This window comes from Falco punctatus (assembly GCF_963210335.1).
Source record: "Falco punctatus genome assembly, contig: scaffold_27, whole genome shotgun sequence".
Taxonomy (NCBI): Eukaryota; Metazoa; Chordata; class Aves; order Falconiformes; family Falconidae; genus Falco; species Falco punctatus.
The window spans coordinates 832,037-855,872 of record NW_027660117.1 but is presented as its reverse complement, the minus strand read 5'-3'; the positions used below and the strand labels follow the sequence as shown (position 1 = coordinate 855,872).

Below are 23,836 nucleotides of genomic sequence, written 5' to 3'. Positions count from 1 at the left end.
CTAGCATTTGAGTCCAGGGGGGCTTTGTGGCATACCGGACTTCCCCCCCAAATCCGGCGAGGGCTATAGCTAGATATTCTGACATTGCCACTGATTGTGTTGGGAGCTGTTTGCGAAAGGGTAGGTATATTCTGGCTGGCTCAATGCCCAGATGCCTTAGGGCGAGTTTCCTGCCTTTCATGATGAGGTTACCGAGGCAGTCGACTCCTGGAGAGAAAGCACGTGACGTTTTTCCCAGGACTATCCATTGTATTGGCTGAGCTTTTTCAGGAGGGCCTTGGGCCAGCGCTCCTACTCCCCCCCCTTCCGTGAAGTGCACATACAGGTCGAGTGGCATAGCTGGGTTCCACCTGGCGAGCGTGTTTGATGACACCTGTTGTTCGATAAAGTCGAGAGAGTTTACTGCCTCTGTCGTCAGAGTTTTTTGTTCCCATGGGTGTTTCCCTTTCAAAAGATCATACAGGGGGGCCATGATTTCGGGAGGGATCAGGACAACATTGCGGAGCCATTGCAAAGACCCCACTAACTGTTGCATATCATGGAGTGTTTTAACGGTTCGACGGATTTTTATTTGAGGAGGTGTTATATAAGAACTTGTGATTCCCATTCCCAAGAAACTGACACAGGGTCCTCTTTTAATTTTTGCACTTGCGATTTCAAACCCGTTTGTCTTGAGGGTTTCTGAAATGATTGTCACCAGGTGGTCTACCTGATTGCCTGATGGTGCGGCAATCAGGATATCATCCATATATTGAATGATAGTCGCAGTCGGGTCACTGTGCCGTACCGGTGCCAGTGCTCGATCCACTGTGATTTGACAGATAGTGGGTGAATTGATCATTCCTTGGGGCAGCACTTTCCACTGGAAGCGTAAGTTAGGGCGTTGGCTGTTTGGAGACACTACAGAAAAAGCAAACCGCTCTTTGTCCGCCTCATGCAGAGATATTGAGAAAAAACAATCTTTAATATCAAGGACAGCACAAGGTTGTCCCTCCGGAACCATGGAGTTCATGGGCAACAGTGTTTGAACGGGACCCATTGGTTGGATTTTTTTGTTTACCTCACGCAGGTCGTGGAGGAGACGAAACCCCTCGCCTGCTCGTTTGGGTATTACAAAGACTGGGGTGTTCCATGGACTAGTGGAAGGCTCTATATGACCCCGTTGCAGTTCGCGGTCAACTAACTCAAGAAGGGCATCCATTCGAGGCTTTGACAGGGGCCACTGCTCGACCCAGACTGGGTCGGACGATTTCCATGTCAGTCTGATCGGTGGAAGTGGGTGTACGGCAGTGGCCCTTACTGTAAATTTGTCACTCTGGCTTTTAATAAGGCTAGGGCGTCCCTTCCCAACAGGGGTGGGACTCCTGACATGACGTATGGGAAGAGGGTAATGGTCTTTTCTGGTCCCTTTTCTGTGTGGAGCGTGATTGCTACCAAGTGAGCACTTTTCCGAGCTCGGGTTAATCCCCCGACTCCGCCCACCGTGGAGGCGTCTTCCAATTTCCAAGGTGGGGGCCAGCTCGTTTCAGGAATGACTGTAACATCTGCTCCGGTATCAATCAAAAAGGGGATACTGATGGTGGTACCATTTAGGGAATTATGGAGGGAACAAATCCCCCACACCACTGGCGGGTTGTCACACCTTACTGCAAGGGCCACCCAGGGGTCTCGCCCCCACCGGGCGGTCCCTGCTGTCCCTGGGACGGAGGCCAGGTTTGTGGGGTCGTTGGCTGGGCCATAAAGTTGGTTGCTTCCTGCGGGGGCAACGGGTTCGGGAGTGACCCCCCCTGTCTGGGGTTGGTGTAATGGGGCCGCCTGACATCCCAAGTGGGAGAGGGCTGTGTGCGGCCCAGGGGCCCCCTCCCCTTCCCGTTTCCCTGCTTTTTAAGCCTGCATTCCTTCGCGAGGTGCCCTCTCTTTCCACAGGCCCAACATGGTCCTTTAGATCGGTTTTGCGGGGGGAGTGCCGTTGGCGGGTCTCCTGATTGGGGGCAATTGATCATCGCATGGCCTGGCTGGCCACATTTGGGGCATATCATCACGCTAGCCAGTGCACGAACGGCCACTTGGATTGGGGCCAGGTGTTCCTCGCTCACTACATGTTCAATCATGTCTGCGAGACTTGACCCAGGTGGCAGCGATCGCAGGATTTCCTTGGGTTTTAGATTAGACTGTTGCCGCAAACAGTCTGCGACAACCGGGCCTTTTGCCTCTGGGGGCAGGGTCGAGGAATCGACTGCTGCTTGGAGGCGATCTACAAACTGTGTGAAACTCTCGCTTTCTTTTTGTTTTATTGTGGACCATGGCGATGGCTTGGCAATAACTCTAGAGGTTGTGCGAATAGCCTCTCTAGCTGCACGGGTGGTTGCCATAACTTCATGGGCCCGCAGGCCCTGGGCTTGTGCTTGGGGGGTAATCATTGTTGGGTCTGTACCCATCAACCGCTGTAGGCTGGAGCCGTGTAGCGGATGATCCGCTCCGGTTACTCGGGCTAACTGCCTCGCACAGTTCTCTTCCCATTCTTGTTTAAACACAATCATCCCTGCCCCGTCAAAAATCAACCTACAGGTCTGTTTTATATCGAACGGGAGCAAATCATCTCCCCCAAAAACCCCATCTATGAGTGCTGCGGGCATTTCGGGCAAGCGGGAGTCAGATTCAAATACTCATGGAGTTCAAGATCTGATCCGTTTATTGTACAAACCAGGTAAACTTTGGCATTCTATAAACGTGCGATAATGTGATTGGCTATCTTACAAGCGTAAAATAATATGATTGGTTAACAATTGTTTATTGGCAAGATTTCTGTTTCTGCTCATTCTGGCACGTAGGCTCTTTTCTGCCGTTTCCCAGCTCCTCTTATCGCGTCCTGCTGGCTCTGGTTTTGTGCAAGCATCTGCAATTTGTTCCTCCCTCTTCATTCCACTGTTCTGGTCGTGACCTTGTCTTATTTCTTCAGTATTTTTCCACTTACTTCAAAGTTCAGTATAATCATTCAATACAGCAAGAGCCCCAACATATGAGGGTGGAGACCATGGCCGAATTGAGTCCTTTGCCCGCGATTGCTTTAACAATCACTTGTATATCCTTAGGGCTTAAGGGCAAATGAACCCTCTGTCCCCCGTCCGTCACTCGGACTGGGAATGCTAGTGCGTCCGATGGGGCCCAATCGGCACATGCAATTTGTATTTTTCTCCAATCAGTGAGAGTAATTTCTGTCCCCTTAGGTTTTTCTTTCCCTGTGAGTGGTGATATTTTGGTCTTTGTATTTGCAAGCCAAGTCTCCCATGCAGAGTCTGAGTCGGAGTCAGAGTCCGACTGACTGTTCACTTCCGGGTGCTGGTGGTATGTGGTCGGGCTTCGGCCCCTCCCCTTTCTTGTGTAATTGGGCGGTTCTTTCCCTTTTTGCCCGCCCTGCCTTCCACTTGGGGAGGTGCCTGCCTTATAAGGACGGTTTTGGGGAGGGTCATTCTGATTAGCTTTCTGCCCCTCACTCGTGCTCTTTTCCCTTTTTTGGTCATGCCAATCACTCTTTTCCTTCCCGTTCTCCTCCCCCTCCCCTCTGTGTGCGCCTGTTAACTCTAGCGCTCCCCCCCTGCTCCCGCCGGGGGCGGTCTCGCCCCGCCCTTCTTCTTGCTGCTCGGCGCCATCTTGGGGCACATATGGTGGTGGTTCAATCCGTGTATTTTCAGCCTCAGCTTTCGCCTCAGCGCCCCTGGCCTCTGCCGCCAGTTTGCCCCAAAAGGAGTTCGCCGAGGAATCTGTGGGTGAGCTGAAGATGTTAGAGTCTTTCGGACGCTGAGTGGGCGCGTCACTTTTCTGTCGGCTTTGAGGGTCGACGGAACCCTCCTCAGCCGGGGGGCGTGAGGTTTGCGTAGCCGCCCCAATTCCCACCCGTGGGGTGGTTAACAGAAAATCCCTGGCAGCTTTCCAGGTCTCCTGCTCGTGTCTAGCTTTTTGGAGAGCCTGGACGACTTTCCCCCACGCTTTCAGATTTTTCCCACTACCAGTAGACATTGTTTCATCGCATAAAGCACAGGAACATTTGTCCCACACATCTGGGTGGAGTATATCCACCGGCTGGTCAATGGCCCCCAGCTCCAAAAGTCTCGCGACTGCGAGAGTAAAATCTTTGGGCTTACAGTCAATACCCCACTGCTTATGCAGCTGTAATACGACCTTCGCAAGAGCTTCCATCCTCTTGGCTGGTCCGGGAGCGTCCTCCCCGCCGGGCTGGTCCTGCCGCTCCGGCCGCCGTTCACCCGACTCCAGGTGATTTTCCCGGGTTTCGGCACCACTTGTTGCCTTTTGAGGCACGCAGTGACCTGGTTCAGGAACGGCACGGCGGCCGACCCCTGGCCGCGCGGTCCATCAGCTCACAGACACCAATGTGGTGGATGGCAAATGGCGTTTATTGCTGAACGACGCGGCACTATATAGCCTAGGTTTACAATGTCACTTCCGTCTGCTTACATCATAAACCAAAAGCTGTTGGCTACCTGGAGGGGGGCCCTGTGTTTCCGTACAGCGCGAGATCTTCCGGCCGCCAGGCCCTACCTAGCAACAGTCGTTCTGCTGCTAAGACATGAATAAGTAACTCGAGGAGATACTTGACTGGTAATGGCCTAGATCTCCATTTGGCCCTTGGGTGGAATGCTACGTGCAACGATGCATTTCAAAATAGCCCTCATAGTACAAACCTTACTTTGCGGTGGTGTTTGGTTTTCATCTGTAAGTATAACTGCTTTTTCTTCACTCGAATGGTGTGATGCATTACACGAGCTCTAGGTCACGGGATCTGATCACTTTGTAAGCTCTTAGGATAACTTCATCTAGAAATTCATGAACTTGGGGTCTAATGAAAGTAAATGAAAGACAGCGCAAAAACTATACTGCGTTCATGAACCATACCTGTGTGCATTTAGAAAATGTTGAGCTATTAACTGATTAATTTGTAAACTGCACTGACAATGTTTCCTGTAGTGACACTTCCTTCTCAAATGAAAGGAAATATTTTTTTTAGATCCTTTTGAGCTGAAAATGGACAGCTTCCTTGACCCTCCGTCTTTTAAGCAGTTGTGAGCATTTGACCAGGGTCCCGCTCTGAGGTATCCTGAGCGATAGATTGATCTCAAGAGGGGTTGGTTACTTTAGTTTCTTCTCATTAACAACGCAGGCATACTTCAGCCCTTTAAGGTTTGTACTTTGTTCTGAACAAATCTAAATTCCACTGGCTTGGAGGTGGCTCTTTAAGTGGCACTCAGAGGATATAGTGCGGGCTTTCATACAGCAGTAGGCGTGTATGTAGAACTTGAATATGTGTTTAATTTTTCTGAATAGATTGGCGACTCTTCCGCACCTCTTTCTCTGGCCCAGCTTATTAAGGTATGCTTGGATGTACTTTCTTGTGAAATAGTGGTTTTAAACCTTACACTGTGCTCTCTAGCTGGATAGCTGCTGTAATATGAGAAAAAACATTAGTTGTTAATAACTCAGAGTGTTTCTCCTAACTCTAAAATGTGCGTATACTTTGATACTATCCTGTAGAGAGTAGTTCCCAGCTTGGGAAGATGGAAGGGGAGCACCTTACTGGCCTCAGTGTAATGCTGCAGTATTACTCATCTGCAAGACACAACGAAGCAGCACTTCAGAAGCTGTTTACCATTTTTCATACAACCCGTTAATTCTTCATTGGAAACTAACACAAATTTTTCAGAAGAATTTAATTGGCTGTAAGTTATGGACATTGCTGGGGCCTTTGCAACAGCCGGAACAGAAGTGTTTCTGGAACATGGACAATTGCATGGCTGTTTTTGAATTACTAGTCATTACCTAACCCTATGATAGGTATGACGAAACCCTAAGTCTGAATTTTATGACATAACCGTAAGTCTTCACGCTACGACTTAACCCTATGACTTAACCCTAAAACCTAACTCTAAGACTTAACCTTAAGACTTAACGCTAAGACTTAACCATAAGACATAACCCTAAGACTTAAACGTAAGGCTCAACCTTGAGATTTAACCCTGAGAGTTAAACATAATATTAACCCTAAGATTTAACGTTAAGATTTAAGCTTGGGAGTTAACATTAAGACTTAACCTTAAAACTTAAATTTAAAAGTTAATGATAAGACTTACACCCTAAGACTTAACATTAAGACTTAAGTTTAACACTTATAATTAAGACTTAATTTTAAGACTTAACATTAAGACTTAACTCTGAGATTTAGCCATAAGACTTAATCCTAAGTCTAAACAATAAGTCTTAAGGTTAAGTTTTGACCTTAAGACTTAACCTTAAGACTCAACCGTGAGACTTAACCGTGAATCTTAACCATAAGACTTATCCCTAAAACTGAAAACTGAGACTTAAACCTAAGATTTAACCTGAAGACTTAACCCTAAAACGTAGCCCTGAGACTTATCCTTGAGCTTTAACCTTGATACTTAATCCTGAGACTTAGCCCTAAGACTTATCCCCAAGACATAACTCTAAGGCTTAACCCTAAGACTTAACCTTAAGGCTCAACCTTAAGACTTAACATTAAGACTTAACCCTGAGACTTAACCATAAGACTTATCCTCAAGATTGTACTCTAAGACTTAACCCTAAGACTTAAGATGAAGACTTAACCCTAAGACTCAGTCTATGAGATGTAAACTTAAGACTTAATTAACCCTAAGGCTCAATCTATGAGATGTAAACTTAAGACTTAACCTTTAGGAATCAACCCTGACACTTAACCTTAAGGCTTAACCCTAAGACTTAAGCTTAAGGTTTAAACTTAAGACTTATCCCTAAGACATAATCCTGAGACTTAACCCTAAGACTTAACCTCAAGTTTAACTTCAAAACTTAACCCTAAGACTGAATCCTAAGACACAACTTGACCACGTAACCCTGAGACTTAACCTTGAGACTTTACCTTGAAATTTAACCCTAAGATTTAACCCTAAGTCTTAATGCTAAGACTTAACTTGAAGATGTACCATTAAGACTTAACCTTAAAGCGTAACCTTAAGATTTACACTCAATACTTAACCCTAAGACTTAACCCTATGACGTAAACTTAAGGTTAAACCTTAAGACAAAACTTGAAGACTTAATTCAAAGACTTATCCCTAAGACTCAACACTGAGACGTAAACCTAAGATTTAAGACTTAACCCTAAGAATTAGCCCCAAGACTTAAGTCTAAGACTTCAACTTATGAATTAAACTTTAGACTTAACCCTAAGACTCAAGCCATAAGACTTCACCTTAAGACTTAACCTGAAGACTTAACCTTAAAATTTAACCCTAAGACTGAACCCTAAAATATAACTTTTAAGACTTAACAATAAGACTGAACATTAAGGCACAACCTTACGACTTCTACCCTGAGACCTAACCTTGAGACTTAACACTGAGATTTAACCCTAAGACTTAACTTTAAGATGTAACATTCGGACTTAACCTTAAAACTTAAACCTAAGTCTCAACCTTAAGAAGTAACTTGAGGACTTAACCCTGAGAATGAACTCTAAGACTTCAACTTAATAATTAACGCTCAGATATAACCCTCAGATTTAAACTTAAGAGATAACCCTAAGACTTAACCTTAATATTTAACTTGAAGATGTAACCTTAAGGCTTAACCCTAGATTTAATCCTAAGAGTTAACCTTAAGTGTTAACCTTACAGATTTAACCCTAAGAGTTAACCTTAGGACTTAAATGTTAAGACTTAACCCTAAGACTTATCCCCAAGACGTAACTCTAAAGAGTTAACCCTAAGACTTCAACTTGTGATTTAAACTTTAGACTGAACGCTAAGACTTAAAATTACGATTTAACATTAAGATTTAACCATAAGACTTAACCCTAAGACTTCAGGTTAAGTTTTAACCTTAAGACTCAACCCTGAGACTTAGTCGTGAAATTTATCCATAAGACTTATCCCTAAAACTGAAAACTGAGACTTAAACCTAAGATTTAACCTGAAGACTTAACCCTAAAACGTAGCCCTGAGACTTATCCTTGAGCTTTAACCTTGATACTTAATCCTGAGACTTAGCCCTAAGACTTATCCCCAAGACATAACTCTAAGGCTTAACCCTAAGACTTAACCTTAAGGCTCAACCTTAAGACTTAACATTAAGACTTAACCCTGAGACTTAACCATAAGACTTATCCTCAAGATTGTACTCTAAGACTTAACCCTAAGACTTAAGATGAAGACTTAACCCTAAGACTCAATCTATGAGATGTAAACTTAAGACTTAATTAACCCTAAGGCTCAATCTATGAGATGTAAACTTAAGACTTAACCTTTAGGAATTAACCCTGACACTTAACCTTAAGGCTTAACCCTAAGACTTAAGCTTAAGGTTTAAACTTAAGACTTATCCCTAAGACATAATCCTGAGACTTAACCCTAAGACTTAACCTCAAGTTTAACTTCAAAACTTAACCCTAAGACTGAATCCTAAGACACAACTTGACCACGTAACCCTGAGACTTAACCTTGAGACTTTACCTTGAAATTTAACCCTGGGATTTAACCCTAAGTCTTAATGCTAAGACTTAACTTGAAGATGTACCATTAAGACTTAACCTTAAAGCGTAACCTTAAGATTTACACTCAATACTTAACCCTAAGACTTAACCCTATGACTTAAACTTAAGGTTAAACCTTAAGACAAAACTTGAAGACTTAATTCAAAGACTTATCCCTAAGACTCAACACTGAGACTTAAACCTAAGATTTAAGACTTAACCCTAAGACTTAGCCCCAAGACTTAAGTCTAAGACTTCAAGTTATGAATTAAACTTTAGACTTAACCCTAAGACTCAAGCCATAAGACTTCACCTTAAGACTTCACCTGAAGACTTAACCTTAAAATTTAACCCTAAGACTGAACCCTAAAATATAACTTTTAAGACTTAACAATAAGACTGAACATTAAGACACAACCTTACGACTTCTACCCTGAGACCTAACCTTGAGACTTAACACTGAGATTTAACCCTAAGACTTAACTTTAAGATGTAACATTCGGACTTAACCTTAAAACTTAACCCTAAGTCTCAACCTTAAGAAGTAACATGAAGACTTAACCCTGAGAATGAACTCTAAGACTTCAACTTAATAATTAACGCTCAGATATAACCCTCAGACTTAAACTTAAGAAATAACCCTAAGACTTAACCTTAATATTTAACTTGAAGATGTAACCTTAAGGCTTTACCCTAAACTTAACCCTAAGAGTTAACCTTAAGTGTTGACCTTACAGATTTAACCCTAAGAGTTAACCTTAGGACTGAAACGTTAAGACTTAACCCTAAGACTTATCCCCAAGACTTAACTCTAAAGAGTTAACCCTAAGACTTCAACTTGTGATTTAAACTTTAGACTGAACGCTAAGACTTAAAATTACGATTTAACATTAAGATTTACCCATAAGACTTAACCCTAAGACTTCAGGTTAAGTTTTAACCTTAATACTCAGCCCTGAGACTTAGTCGTGAAATTTATCCATAAGACTTATCCCTAAAACTGAAAACTGAGACCTAAACCTAAGATTTAACCTGAAGACTTAACCCTAAAACGTAGCCCTGAGACTTATCCTTGAGCTTTAACCTTGATACTTAATCCTGAGACTTAGCCCTAAGACTTATCCCCAAGACATAACTCTAAGGCTTAACCCTAAGACTTAACCTTAAGGCTCAACCTTAAGACTTAACATTAAGACTTAACCCTGAGACTTAACCATAAGACTTATCCTCAAGATTGTACTCTAAGACTTAACCCTAAGACTTAAGATGAAGACTTAACCCTAAGACTCAATCTATGAGATGTAAACTTAAGACTTAATTAACCCTAAGACTCAATCTATGAGATGTAAACTTAAGACTTAACCTTTAGGAATTAACCCTGACACTTAACCTTAAGGCTTAACCCTAAGACTTAAGCTTAAGATTTAAACTTAGGACTTCACATTAAGACTTATCCCTAAGACATAATCCTGAGACTTAACCCTAAGACTTAACCTCAAGTTTAACTTCAAAACTTAACCCTAAGCCTGAATCCTAAGACACAACCTTACCACGTAACCCTGAGACTTAACCTTGAGACTTTACCTTGAAATTTAACCCTGGGATTTAACCCTAAGTCTTAATGCTAAGACTTAACTTTAAGATGTACCATTAAGACTTAACCTTAAAGCGTAACCTTAAGATTTACACTCAATACTTAACCCTAAGACTTAACCCTATGATTTAAACTTAAGGTTAAACCTTAAGACAAAACTTGAAGACTTAATTCAAAGACTTATCCCTAAGACTCAACACTGAGACTTAAACCTAAGATTTAAGACTTAACCCTAAGACTTAGCCCCAAGACTTAAGTCTAAGACTTCAAATTATGAATTAAACTTTAGACTTAACCCTAAGACTCAAGCCATAAGACTTCACCTTAAGACTTAACCTGAAGACTTAACCTTAAAATTTAACCCTAAGACTGAACCCTAAAATATAACTTTTAAGACTTAACAATAAGACTGAACATTAAGACACAACCTTACGACTTCTACCCTGAGACCTAACCTTGAGACTTAACACTGAGATTTAACCCTAAGACTTAACTTTAAGATGTAACATTCGGACTTAACCTTAAAACTTAACCCTAAGCCTCAACCTTAAGAAGTAACTTGAAGACTTAACCCTGAGAATGAACTCTAAGACTTCAACTTATTAATTAACGCTCAGATATAACCCTCAGATTTAAACTTAAGAGATAACCCTAAGACTTAACCTTAATATTTAACTTTAAGATGTAACCTTAAGGCTTAACCCTAGATTTAACCCTAAGAGTTAACCTTAAGTATTAACCTTACAGATTTAACCCTAAGAGTTAACCTTAGGACTTAAATGTTAAGACTTAACCCTAAGACTTATCCCCAAGACGCAACTCTAAAGAGTTAACCCTAAGACTTCAACTTGTGATTTAAACTTTAGACTGAACGCTAAGACTTAAAATTATGATTTAACATTAAGATTTACCCATAAGACTTAACCCTAAGACTTCAGGTTAGGTTTTAACCTTAAGACTCAACCCTGAGACTTAGTCGTGAAATTTATCCATAAGACTTATCCCTAAAACTGAAAACTGAGACCTAAACCTAAGATTTAACCTGAAGACTTAACCCTAAAACGTAGCCCTGAGACTTATCCTTGAGCTTTAACCTTGATACTTAATCCTGAGACTTAGCCCTAAGACTTATCCCCAAGACATAACTCTAAGGCTTAACCCTAAGACTTAACCTTAAGGCTCAACCTTAAGACTTAACATTAAGACTTAACCCTGAGACTTAACCATAAGACTTATCCTCAAGATTGTACTCTAAGACTTAACCCTAAGACTTAAGATGAAGACTTAACCCTAAGACTCAATCTATGAGATGTAAACTTAAGACTTAATTAACCCTAAGGCTCAATCTATGAGATGTAAACTTAAGACTTAACCTTTAGGAATTAACCCTGACACTTAACCTTAAGGCTTAACCCTAAGACTTAAGCTTAAGATTTAAACTTAGGACTTCACATTAAGACTTATCCCTAAGACATAATCCTGAGACTTAACCCTAAGACTTAACCTCAAGTTTAACTTCAAAACTTAACCCTAAGACTGAATCCTAAGACACAACTTGACCACGTAACCCTGAGACTTAACCTTGAGACTTTACCTTGAAATTTAACCCTGGGATTTAACCCTAAGTCTTAATGCTAAGACTTAACTTGAAGATGTACCATTAAGACTTAACCTTAAAGCGTAACCTTAAGATTTACACTCAATACTTAACCCTAAGACTTAACCCTATGACTTAAACTTAAGGTTAAACCTTAAGACAAAACTTGAAGACTTAATTCAAAGACTTATCCCTAAGACTCAACACTGAGACTTAAACCTAAGATTTAAGACTTAACCCTAAGACTTAGCCCCAAGACTTAAGTCTAAGACTTCAAGTTATGAATTAAACTTTAGACTTAACCCTAAGACTCAAGCCATAAGACTTCACCTTAAGACTTCACCTGAAGACTTAACCTTAAAATTTAACCCTAAGACTGAACCCTAAAATATAACTTTTAAGACTTAACAATAAGACTGAACATTAAGACACAACCTTACGACTTCTACCCTGAGACCTAACCTTGAGACTTAACACTGAGATTTAACCCTAAGACTTAACTTTAAGATGTAACATTCGGACTTAACCTTAAAACTTAACCCTAAGTCTCAACCTTAAGAAGTAACATGAAGACTTAACCCTGAGAATGAACTCTAAGACTTCAACTTAATAATTAACGCTCAGATATAACCCTCAGACTTAAACTTAAGAAATAACCCTAAGACTTAACCTTAATATTTAACTTGAAGATGTAACCTTAAGGCTTTACCCTAAACTTAACCCTAAGAGTTAACCTTAAGTGTTGACCTTACAGATTTAACCCTAAGAGTTAACCTTAGGACTGAAACGTTAAGACTTAACCCTAAGACTTATCCCCAAGACTTAACTCTAAAGAGTTAACCCTAAGACTTCAACTTGTGATTTAAACTTTAGACTGAACGCTAAGACTTAAAATTACGATTTAACATTAAGATTTACCCATAAGACTTAACCCTAAGACTTCAGGTTAAGTTTTAACCTTAATACTCAGCCCTGAGACTTAGTCGTGAAATTTATCCATAAGACTTATCCCTAAAACTGAAAACTGAGACCTAAACCTAAGATTTAACCTGAAGACTTAACCCTAAAACGTAGCCCTGAGACTTATCCTTGAGCTTTAACCTTGATACTTAATCCTGAGACTTAGCCCTAAGACTTATCCCCAAGACATAACTCTAAGGCTTAACCCTAAGACTTAACCTTAAGGCTCAACCTTAAGACTTAACATTAAGACTTAACCCTGAGACTTAACCATAAGACTTATCCTCAAGATTGTACTCTAAGACTTAACCCTAAGACTTAAGATGAAGACTTAACCCTAAGACTCAATCTATGAGATGTAAACTTAAGACTTAATTAACCCTAAGACTCAATCTATGAGATGTAAACTTAAGACTTAACCTTTAGGAATTAACCCTGACACTTAACCTTAAGGCTTAACCCTAAGACTTAAGCTTAAGATTTAAACTTAGGACTTCACATTAAGACTTATCCCTAAGACATAATCCTGAGACTTAACCCTAAGACTTAACCTCAAGTTTAACTTCAAAACTTAACCCTAAGCCTGAATCCTAAGACACAACCTTACCACGTAACCCTGAGACTTAACCTTGAGACTTTACCTTGAAATTTAACCCTGGGATTTAACCCTAAGTCTTAATGCTAAGACTTAACTTTAAGATGTACCATTAAGACTTAACCTTAAAGCGTAACCTTAAGATTTACACTCAATACTTAACCCTAAGACTTAACCCTATGATTTAAACTTAAGGTTAAACCTTAAGACAAAACTTGAAGACTTAATTCAAAGACTTATCCCTAAGACTCAACACTGAGACTTAAACCTAAGATTTAAGACTTAACCCTAAGACTTAGCCCCAAGACTTAAGTCTAAGACTTCAAATTATGAATTAAACTTTAGACTTAACCCTAAGACTCAAGCCATAAGACTTCACCTTAAGACTTAACCTGAAGACTTAACCTTAAAATTTAACCCTAAGACTGAACCCTAAAATATAACTTTTAAGACTTAACAATAAGACTGAACATTAAGACACAACCTTACGACTTCTACCCTGAGACCTAACCTTGAGACTTAACACTGAGATTTAACCCTAAGACTTAACTTTAAGATGTAACATTCGGACTTAACCTTAAAACTTAACCCTAAGCCTCAACCTTAAGAAGTAACTTGAAGACTTAACCCTGAGAATGAACTCTAAGACTTCAACTTATTAATTAACGCTCAGATATAACCCTCAGATTTAAACTTAAGAGATAACCCTAAGACTTAACCTTAATATTTAACTTTAAGATGTAACCTTAAGGCTTAACCCTAGATTTAACCCTAAGAGTTAACCTTAAGTATTAACCTTACAGATTTAACCCTAAGAGTTAACCTTAGGACTTAAATGTTAAGACTTAACCCTAAGACTTATCCCCAAGACGCAACTCTAAAGAGTTAACCCTAAGACTTCAACTTGTGATTTAAACTTTAGACTGAACGCTAAGACTTAAAATTATGATTTAACATTAAGATTTACCCATAAGACTTAACCCTAAGACTTCAGGTTAGGTTTTAACCTTAAGACTCAACCCTGAGACTTAGTCGTGAAATTTATCCATAAGACTTATCCCTAAAACTGAAAACTGAGACCTAAACCTAAGATTTAACCTGAAGACTTAACCCTAAAACGTAGCCCTGAGACTTATCCTTGAGCTTTAACCTTGATACTTAATCCTGAGACTTAGCCCTAAGACTTATCCCCAAGACATAACTCTAAGGCTTAACCCTAAGACTTAACCTTAAGGCTCAACCTTAAGACTTAACATTAAGACTTAACCCTGAGACTTAACCATAAGACTTATCCTCAAGATTGTACTCTAAGACTTAACCCTAAGACTTAAGATGAAGACTTAACCCTAAGACTCAATCTATGAGATGTAAACTTAAGACTTAATTAACCCTAAGGCTCAATCTATGAGATGTAAACTTAAGACTTAACCTTTAGGAATTAACCCTGACACTTAACCTTAAGGCTTAACCCTAAGACTTAAGCTTAAGATTTAAACTTAGGACTTCACATTAAGACTTATCCCTAAGACATAATCCTGAGACTTAACCCTAAGACTTAACCTCAAGTTTAACTTCAAAACTTAACCCTAAGACTGAATCCTAAGACACAACTTGACCACGTAACCCTGAGACTTTACCTTGAAATTTAACCCTGGGATTTAACCCTAAGTCTTAATGCTAAGACTTAACTTTAAGATGTACCATTAAGACTTAACCTTAAAGCGTAACCTTAAGATTTACACTCAATACTTAACCCTAAGACTTAACCCTATGACGTAAACTTAAGGTTAAACCTTAAGACAAAACTTGAAGACTTAATTCAAAGACTTATCCCTAAGACTCAACACTGAGACGTAAACCTAAGATTTAAGACTTAACCCTAAGACTTAGCCCCAAGACTTAAGTCTAAGACTTCAAGTTATGAATTAAACTTTAGACTTAACCCTAAGACTCAAGCCATAAGACTTCACCTTAAGACTTAACCTGAAGACTTAACCTTAAAATTTAACCCTAAGACTGAACCCTAAAATATAACTTTTAAGACTTAACAATAAGACTGAACATTAAGGCACAACCTTACGACTTCTACCCTGAGACCTAACCTTGAGACTTAACACTGAGATTTAACCCTAAGACTTAACTTTAAGATGTAACATTCGGACTTAACCTTAAAACTTAAACCTAAGTCTGAACCTTAAGAGGTAACTTGAGGACTTAACCCTGAGAATGAACTCTAAGACTTCAACTTAATAATTAACGCTCAGATATAACCCTCAGTTTTAAACTTAAGAGATAACCCTAAGACTTAACCTTAATATTTAACTTGAAGATGTAACCTTAAGGCTTAACCCTAGATTTAACCCTAAGAGTTAACCTTAAGTGTTAACCTTACAGATTTAACCCTAAGAGTTAACCTTAGGACTTAAATGTTAAGACTTAACCCTAAGACTTATCCCCAAGACGTAACTCTAAAGAGTTAACCCTAAGACTTCAACTTGTGATTTAAACTTTAGACTGAACGCTAAGACTTAAAATTACGATTTAACATTAAGATTTAACCATAAGACTTAACCCTAAGACTTCAGGTTAAGTTTTAACCTTAAGACTCAACCCTGAGACTTAGTCGTGAAATTTATCCATAAGACTTATCCCTAAAACTGAAAACTGAGACCTAAACCTAAGATTTAACCTGAAGACTTAACCCTAAGACTCAATCTATGAGATGTAAACTTAAGACTTAATTAACCCTAAGACTCAATCTATGAGATGTAAACTTAAGACTTAACCTTTAGGAATTAACCCTGACACTTAACCTTAAGGCTTAACCCTAAGACTTAAGCTTAAGATTTAAACTTAGGACTTCACATTAAAACTTATCCCTAAGACATAATCCTGAGACTTAACCCTAAGACTTAACCTCAAGTTTAACTTCAAAACTTAACCCTAAGACTGAATCCTAAGACACAACTTGACCACGTAACCCTGAGACTTAACCTTGAGACTTTACCTTGAAATTTAACCCTGGGATTTAACCCTAAGTCTTAATGCTAAGACTTAACTTTAAGATGTACCATTAAGACTTAACCTTAAAGCGTAACCTTAAGATTTACACTCAATACTTAACCCTAAGACTTAACCCTATGATTTAAACTTAAGGTTAAACCTTAAGACAAAACTTGAAGACTTAATTCAAAGACTTATCCCTAAGACTCAACACTGAGACTTAAACCTAAGATTTAAGACTTAACCCTAAGACTTAGCCCCAAGACTTAAGTCTAAGACTTCAAGTTATGAATTAAACTTTAGACTTAACCCTAAGACTCAAGCCATAAGACTTCACCTTAAGACTTAACCTGAAGACTTAACCTTAAAATTTAACCCTAAGACTGAACCCTAAAATATAACTTTTAAGACTTAACAATAAGACTGAACATTAAGACACAACCTTACGACTTCTACCCTGAGACCTAACCTTGAGACTTAACACTGAGATTTAACCCTAAGACTTAACTTTAAGATGTAACATTCGGACTTAACCTTAAAACTTAACCCTAAGCCTCAACCTTAAGAAGTAACTTGAAGACGTAACCCTGAGAATGAACTCTAAGACTTCAACTTAATAATTAACGCTCAGATATAACCCTCAGATTTAAACTTAAGAGATAACCCTAAGACTTAACCTTAATATTTAACTTTAAGATGTAACCTTAAGGCTTAACCCTAGATTCAACCCTAAGAGTTAACCTTAAGTATTAACCTTACAGATTTAACCCTAAGAGTTAACCTTAGGACTTAAATGTTAAGACTTAACCCTAAGACTTATCCCCAAGACGCAACTCTAAAGAGTTAACCCTAAGTCTTCAACTTGTGATTTAAACTTTAGACTGAACGCTAAGACTTAAAATTATGATTTAACATTAAGATTTAACCATAAGACTTAACCCTAAGACTTCAGGTTAGGTTTTAACCTTAAGACTCAACCCTGAGACTTAGTCGTGAAATTTATCCATAAGACTTATCCCTAAAACTGAAAACTGAGACCTAAACCTAAGATTTAACCTGAAGACTTAACCCTAAAACGTAGCCCTGAGACTTATCCTTGAGCTTTAACCTTGATACTTAATCCTGAGACTTAGCCCTAAGACTTATCTCCAAGACATAACTCTAAGGCTTAACCCTAAGACTTAACCTTAAGGCTCAACCTTAAGACTTAACATTAAGACTTAACCCTGAGACTTAACCATAAGACTTATCCTCAAGATTGTACTCTAAGACTTAACCCTAAGACTTAAGATGAAGACTTAACCCTAAGACTCAGTCTATGAGATGTAAACTTAAGACTTAATTAACCCTAAGGCTCAATCTATGAGATGTAAACTTAAGACTTAACCTTTAGGAATTAACCCTGACACTTAACCTTAAGGCTTAACCCTAAGACTTAAGCTTAAGGTTTAAACTTAAGACTTATCCCTAAGACATAATCCTGAGACTTAACCCTAAGACTTAACCTCAAGTTTAACTTCAAAACTTAACCCTAAGACTGAATCCTAAGACACAACTTGACCACGTAACCCTGAGACTTAACCTTGAGACTTTACCTTGAAATTTAACCCTGGGATTTAACCCTAAGTCTTAATGCTAAGACTTAACTTGAAGATGTACCATTAAGACTTAACCTTAAAGCGTAACCTTAAGATTTACACTCAATACTTAACCCTAAGACTTAACCCTATGACTTAAACTTAAGGTTAAACCTTAAGACAAAACTTGAAGACTTAATTCAAAGACTTATCCCTAAGACTCAACACTGAGACTTAAACCTAAGATTTAAGACTTAACCCTAAGACTTAGCCCCAAGACTTAAGTCTAAGACTTCAAGTTATGAATTAAACTTTAGACTTAACCCTAAGACTCAAGCCATAAGACTTCACCTTAAGACTTCACCTGAAGACTTAACCTTAAAATTTAACCCTAAGACTGAACCCTAAAATATAACTTTTAAGACTTAACAATAAGACTGAACATTAAGACACAACCTTACGACTTCTACCCTGAGACCTAACCTTGAGACTTAACACTGAGATTTAACCCTAAGACTTAACTTTAAGATGTAACATTCGGACTTAACCTTAAAACTTAACCCTAAGTCTCAACCTTAAGAAGTAACATGAAGACTTAACCCTGAGAATGAACTCTAAGACTTCAACTTAATAATTAACGCTCAGATATAACCCTCAGACTTAAACTTAAGAAATAACCCTAAGACTTAACCTTAATATTTAACTTGAAGATGTAACCTTAAGGCTTTACCCTAAACTTAACCCTAAGAGTTAACCTTAAGTGTTGACCTTACAGATTTAACCCTAAGAGTTAACCTTAGGACTGAAACGTTAAGACTTAACCCTAAGACTTATCCCCAAGACTTAACTCTAAAGAGTTAACCCTAAGACTTCAACTTGTGATTTAAACTTTAGACTGAACGCTAAGACTTAAAATTACGATTTAACATTAAGATTTACCCATAAGACTTAACCCTAAGACTTCAGGTTAAGTTTTAACCTTAATACTCAGCCCTGAGACTTAGTCGTGAAATTTATCCATAAGACTTATCCCTAAAACTGAAAACTGAGACCTAAACCTAAGATTTAACCTGAAGACTTAACCCTAAAACGTAGCCCTGAGACTTATCCTTGAGCTTTAACCTTGATACTTAATCCTGAGACTTAGCCCTAAGACTTATCCCCAAGACATAACTCTAAGGCTTAACCCTAAGACTTAACCTTAAGGCTCAACCTTAAGACTTAACATTAAGACTTAACCCTGAGACTTAACCATAAGACTTATCCTCAAGATTGTACTCTAAGACTTAACCCTAAGACTTAAGATGAAGACTTAACCCTAAGACTCAATCTATGAGATGTAAACTTAAGACTTAATTAACCCTAAGACTCAATCTATGAGATGTAAACTTAAGACTTAACCTTTAGGAATTAACCCTGACACTTAACCTTAAGGCTTAACCCTAAGACTTAAGCTTAAGATTTAAACTTAGGACTTCACATTAAGACTTATCCCTAAGACATAATCCTGAGACTTAACCCTAAGACTTAACCTCAAGTTTAACTTCAAAACTTAACCCTAAGCCTGAATCCTAAGACACAACCTTACCACGTAACCCTGAGACTTAACCTTGAGACTTTACCTTGAAATTTAACCCTGGGATTTAACCCTAAGTCTTAATGCTAAGACTTAACTTTAAGATGTACCATTAAGACTTAACCTTAAAGCGTAACCTTAAGATTTACACTCAATACTTAACCCTAAGACTTAACCCTATGATTTAAACTTAAGGTTAAACCTTAAGACAAAACTTGAAGACTTAATTCAAAGACTTATCCCTAAGACTCAACACTGAGACTTAAACCTAAGATTTAAGACTTAACCCTAAGACTTAGCCCCAAGACTTAAGTCTAAGACTTCAAATTATGAATTAAACTTTAGACTTAACCCTAAGACTCAAGCCATAAGACTTCACCTTAAGACTTAACCTGAAGACTTAACCTTAAAATTTAACCCTAAGACTGAACCCTAAAATATAACTTTTAAGACTTAACAATAAGACTGAACATTAAGACACAACCTTACGACTTCTACCCTGAGACCTAACCTTGAGACTTAACACTGAGATTTAACCCTAAGACTTAACTTTAAGATGTAACATTCGGACTTAACCTTAAAACTTAACCCTAAGCCTCAACCTTAAGAAGTAACTTGAAGACTTAACCCTGAGAATGAACTCTAAGACTTCAACTTATTAATTAACGCTCAGATATAACCCTCAGATTTAAACTTAAGAGATAACCCTAAGACTTAACCTTAATATTTAACTTTAAGATGTAACCTTAAGGCTTAACCCTAGATTTAACCCTAAGAGTTAACCTTAAGTATTAACCTTACAGATTTAACCCTAAGAGTTAACCTTAGGACTTAAATGTTAAGACTTAACCCTAAGACTTATCCCCAAGACGCAACTCTAAAGAGTTAACCCTAAGACTTCAACTTGTGATTTAAACTTTAGACTGAACGCTAAGACTTAAAATTATGATTTAACATTAAGATTTACCCATAAGACTTAACCCTAAGACTTCAGGTTAGGTTTTAACCTTAAGACTCAACCCTGAGACTTAGTCGTGAAATTTATCCATAAGACTTATCCCTAAAACTGAAAACTGAGACCTAAACCTAAGATTTAACCTGAAGACTTAACCCTAAAACGTAGCCCTGAGACTTATCCTTGAGCTTTAACCTTGATACTTAATCCTGAGACTTAGCCCTAAGACTTATCCCCAAGACATAACTCTAAGGCTTAACCCTAAGACTTAACCTTAAGGCTCAACCTTAAGACTTAACATTAAGACTTAACCCTGAGACTTAACCATAAGACTTATCCTCAAGATTGTACTCTAAGACTTAACCCTAAGACTTAAGATGAAGACTTAACCCTAAGACTCAATCTATGAGATGTAAACTTAAGACTTAATTAACCCTAAGGCTCAATCTATGAGATGTAAACTTAAGACTTAACCTTTAGGAATTAACCCTGACACTTAACCTTAAGGCTTAACCCTAAGACTTAAGCTTAAGATTTAAACTTAGGACTTCACATTAAGACTTATCCCTAAGACATAATCCTGAGACTTAACCCTAAGACTTAACCTCAAGTTTAACTTCAAAACTTAACCCTAAGACTGAATCCTAAGACACAACTTGACCACGTAACCCTGAGACTTTACCTTGAAATTTAACCCTGGGATTTAACCCTAAGTCTTAATGCTAAGACTTAACTTTAAGATGTACCATTAAGACTTAACCTTAAAGCGTAACCTTAAGATTTACACTCAATACTTAACCCTAAGACTTAACCCTATGACGTAAACTTAAGGTTAAACCTTAAGACAAAACTTGAAGACTTAATTCAAAGACTTATCCCTAAGACTCAACACTGAGACGTAAACCTAAGATTTAAGACTTAACCCTAAGACTTAGCCCCAAGACTTAAGTCTAAGACTTCAAGTTATGAATTAAACTTTAGACTTAACCCTAAGACTCAAGCCATAAGACTTCACCTTAAGACTTAACCTGAAGACTTAACCTTAAAATTTAACCCTAAGACTGAACCCTAAAATATAACTTTTAAGACTTAACAATAAGACTGAACATTAAGGCACAACCTTACGACTTCTACCCTGAGACCTAACCTTGAGACTTAACACTGAGATTTAACCCTAAGACTTAACTTTAAGATGTAACATTCGGACTTAACCTTAAAACTTAAACCTAAGTCTGAACCTTAAGAGGTAACTTGAGGACTTAACCCTGAGAATGAACTCTAAGACTTCAACTTAATAATTAACGCTCAGATATAACCCTCAGTTTTAAACTTAAGAGATAACCCTAAGACTTAACCTTAATATTTAACTTGAAGATGTAACCTTAAGGCTTAACCCTAGATTTAACCCTAAGAGTTAACCTTAAGTGTTAACCTTACAGATTTAACCCTAAGAGTTAACCTTAGGACTTAAATGTTAAGACTTAACCCTAAGACTTATCCCCAAGACGTAACTCTAAAGAGTTAACCCTAAGACTTCAACTTGTGATTTAAACTTTAGACTGAACGCTAAGACTTAAAATTACGATTTAACATTAAGATTTAACCATAAGACTTAACCCTAAGACTTCAGGTTAAGTTTTAACCTTAAGACTCAACCCTGAGACTTAGTCGTGAAATTTATCCATAAGACTTATCCCTAAAACTGAAAACTGAGACCTAAACCTAAGATTTAACCTGAAGACTTAACCCTAAGACTCAATCTATGAGATGTAAACTTAAGACTTAATTAACCCTAAGACTCAATCTATGAGATGTAAACTTAAGACTTAACCTTTAGGAATTAACCCTGACACTTAACCTTAAGGCTTAACCCTAAGACTTAAGCTTAAGATTTAAACTTAGGACTTCACATTAAAACTTATCCCTAAGACATAATCCTGAGACTTAACCCTAAGACTTAACCTCAAGTTTAACTTCAAAACTTAACCCTAAGACTGAATCCTAAGACACAACTTGACCACGTAACCCTGAGACTTAACCTTGAGACTTTACCTTGAAATTTAACCCTGGGATTTAACCCTAAGTCTTAATGCTAAGACTTAACTTTAAGATGTACCATTAAGACTTAACCTTAAAGCGTAACCTTAAGATTTACACTCAATACTTAACCCTAAGACTTAACCCTATGATTTAAACTTAAGGTTAAACCTTAAGACAAAACTTGAAGACTTAATTCAAAGACTTATCCCTAAGACTCAACACTGAGACTTAAACCTAAGATTTAAGACTTAACCCTAAGACTTAGCCCCAAGACTTAAGTCTAAGACTTCAAGTTATGAATTAAACTTTAGACTTAACCCTAAGACTCAAGCCATAAGACTTCACCTTAAGACTTAACCTGAAGACTTAACCTTAAAATTTAACCCTAAGACTGAACCCTAAAATATAACTTTTAAGACTTAACAATAAGACTGAACATTAAGACACAACCTTACGACTTCTACCCTGAGACCTAACCTTGAGACTTAACACTGAGATTTAACCCTAAGACTTAACTTTAAGATGTAACATTCGGACTTAACCTTAAAACTTAACCCTAAGCCTCAACCTTAAGAAGTAACTTGAAGACGTAACCCTGAGAATGAACTCTAAGACTTCAACTTAATAATTAACGCTCAGATATAACCCTCAGATTTAAACTTAAGAGATAACCCTAAGACTTAACCTTAATATTTAACTTTAAGATGTAACCTTAAGGCTTAACCCTAGATTCAACCCTAAGAGTTAACCTTAAGTATTAACCTTACAGATTTAACCCTAAGAGTTAACCTTAGGACTTAAATGTTAAGACTTAACCCTAAGACTTATCCCCAAGACGCAACTCTAAAGAGTTAACCCTAAGTCTTCAACTTGTGATTTAAACTTTAGACTGAACGCTAAGACTTAAAATTATGATTTAACATTAAGATTTAACCATAAGACTTAACCCTAAGACTTCAGGTTAGGTTTTAACCTTAAGACTCAACCCTGAGACTTAGTCGTGAAATTTATCCATAAGACTTATCCCTAAAACTGAAAACTGAGACCTAAACCTAAGATTTAACCTGAAGACTTAACCCTAAAACGTAGCCCTGAGACTTATCCTTGAGCTTTAACCTTGATACTTAATCCTGAGACTTAGCCCTAAGACTTATCTCCAAGACATAACTCTAAGGCTTAACCCTAAGACTTAACCTTAAGGCTCAACCTTAAGACTTAACATTAAGACTTAACCCTGAGACTTAACCATAAGACTTATCCTCAAGATTGTACTCTAAGACTTAACCCTAAGACTTAAGATGAAGACTTAACCCTAAGACTCAATCTATGAGATGTAAACTTAAGACTTAATTAACCCTAAGGCTCAATCTATGAGATGTAAACTTAAGACTTAACCT

The 23,836-nt window shown here is 38.2% G+C and overlaps 1 protein-coding gene across 1 annotated transcript; it reads right to left on the bottom strand.

The window, feature by feature from the left end:
• Positions 1–922: 922 nt before the first annotated feature.
• On the bottom strand, positions 923–3,075 carry LOC308057943 (endogenous retrovirus group K member 24 Gag polyprotein-like). The gene is made up of 2 exons (XM_080411955.1): positions 3,018–3,075; positions 923–2,617 (listed from the first exon to the last, which is right to left on the bottom strand). Exons 1-2 carry the CDS (start codon positions 3,034–3,036, stop codon positions 1,644–1,646), a joined length of 993 nt encoding a protein of 330 aa, XP_080268081.1. The 5' UTR covers positions 3,037–3,075; the 3' UTR covers positions 923–1,643.
• Between the last annotated feature and the right edge of the window lie 20,761 nt (positions 3,076–23,836).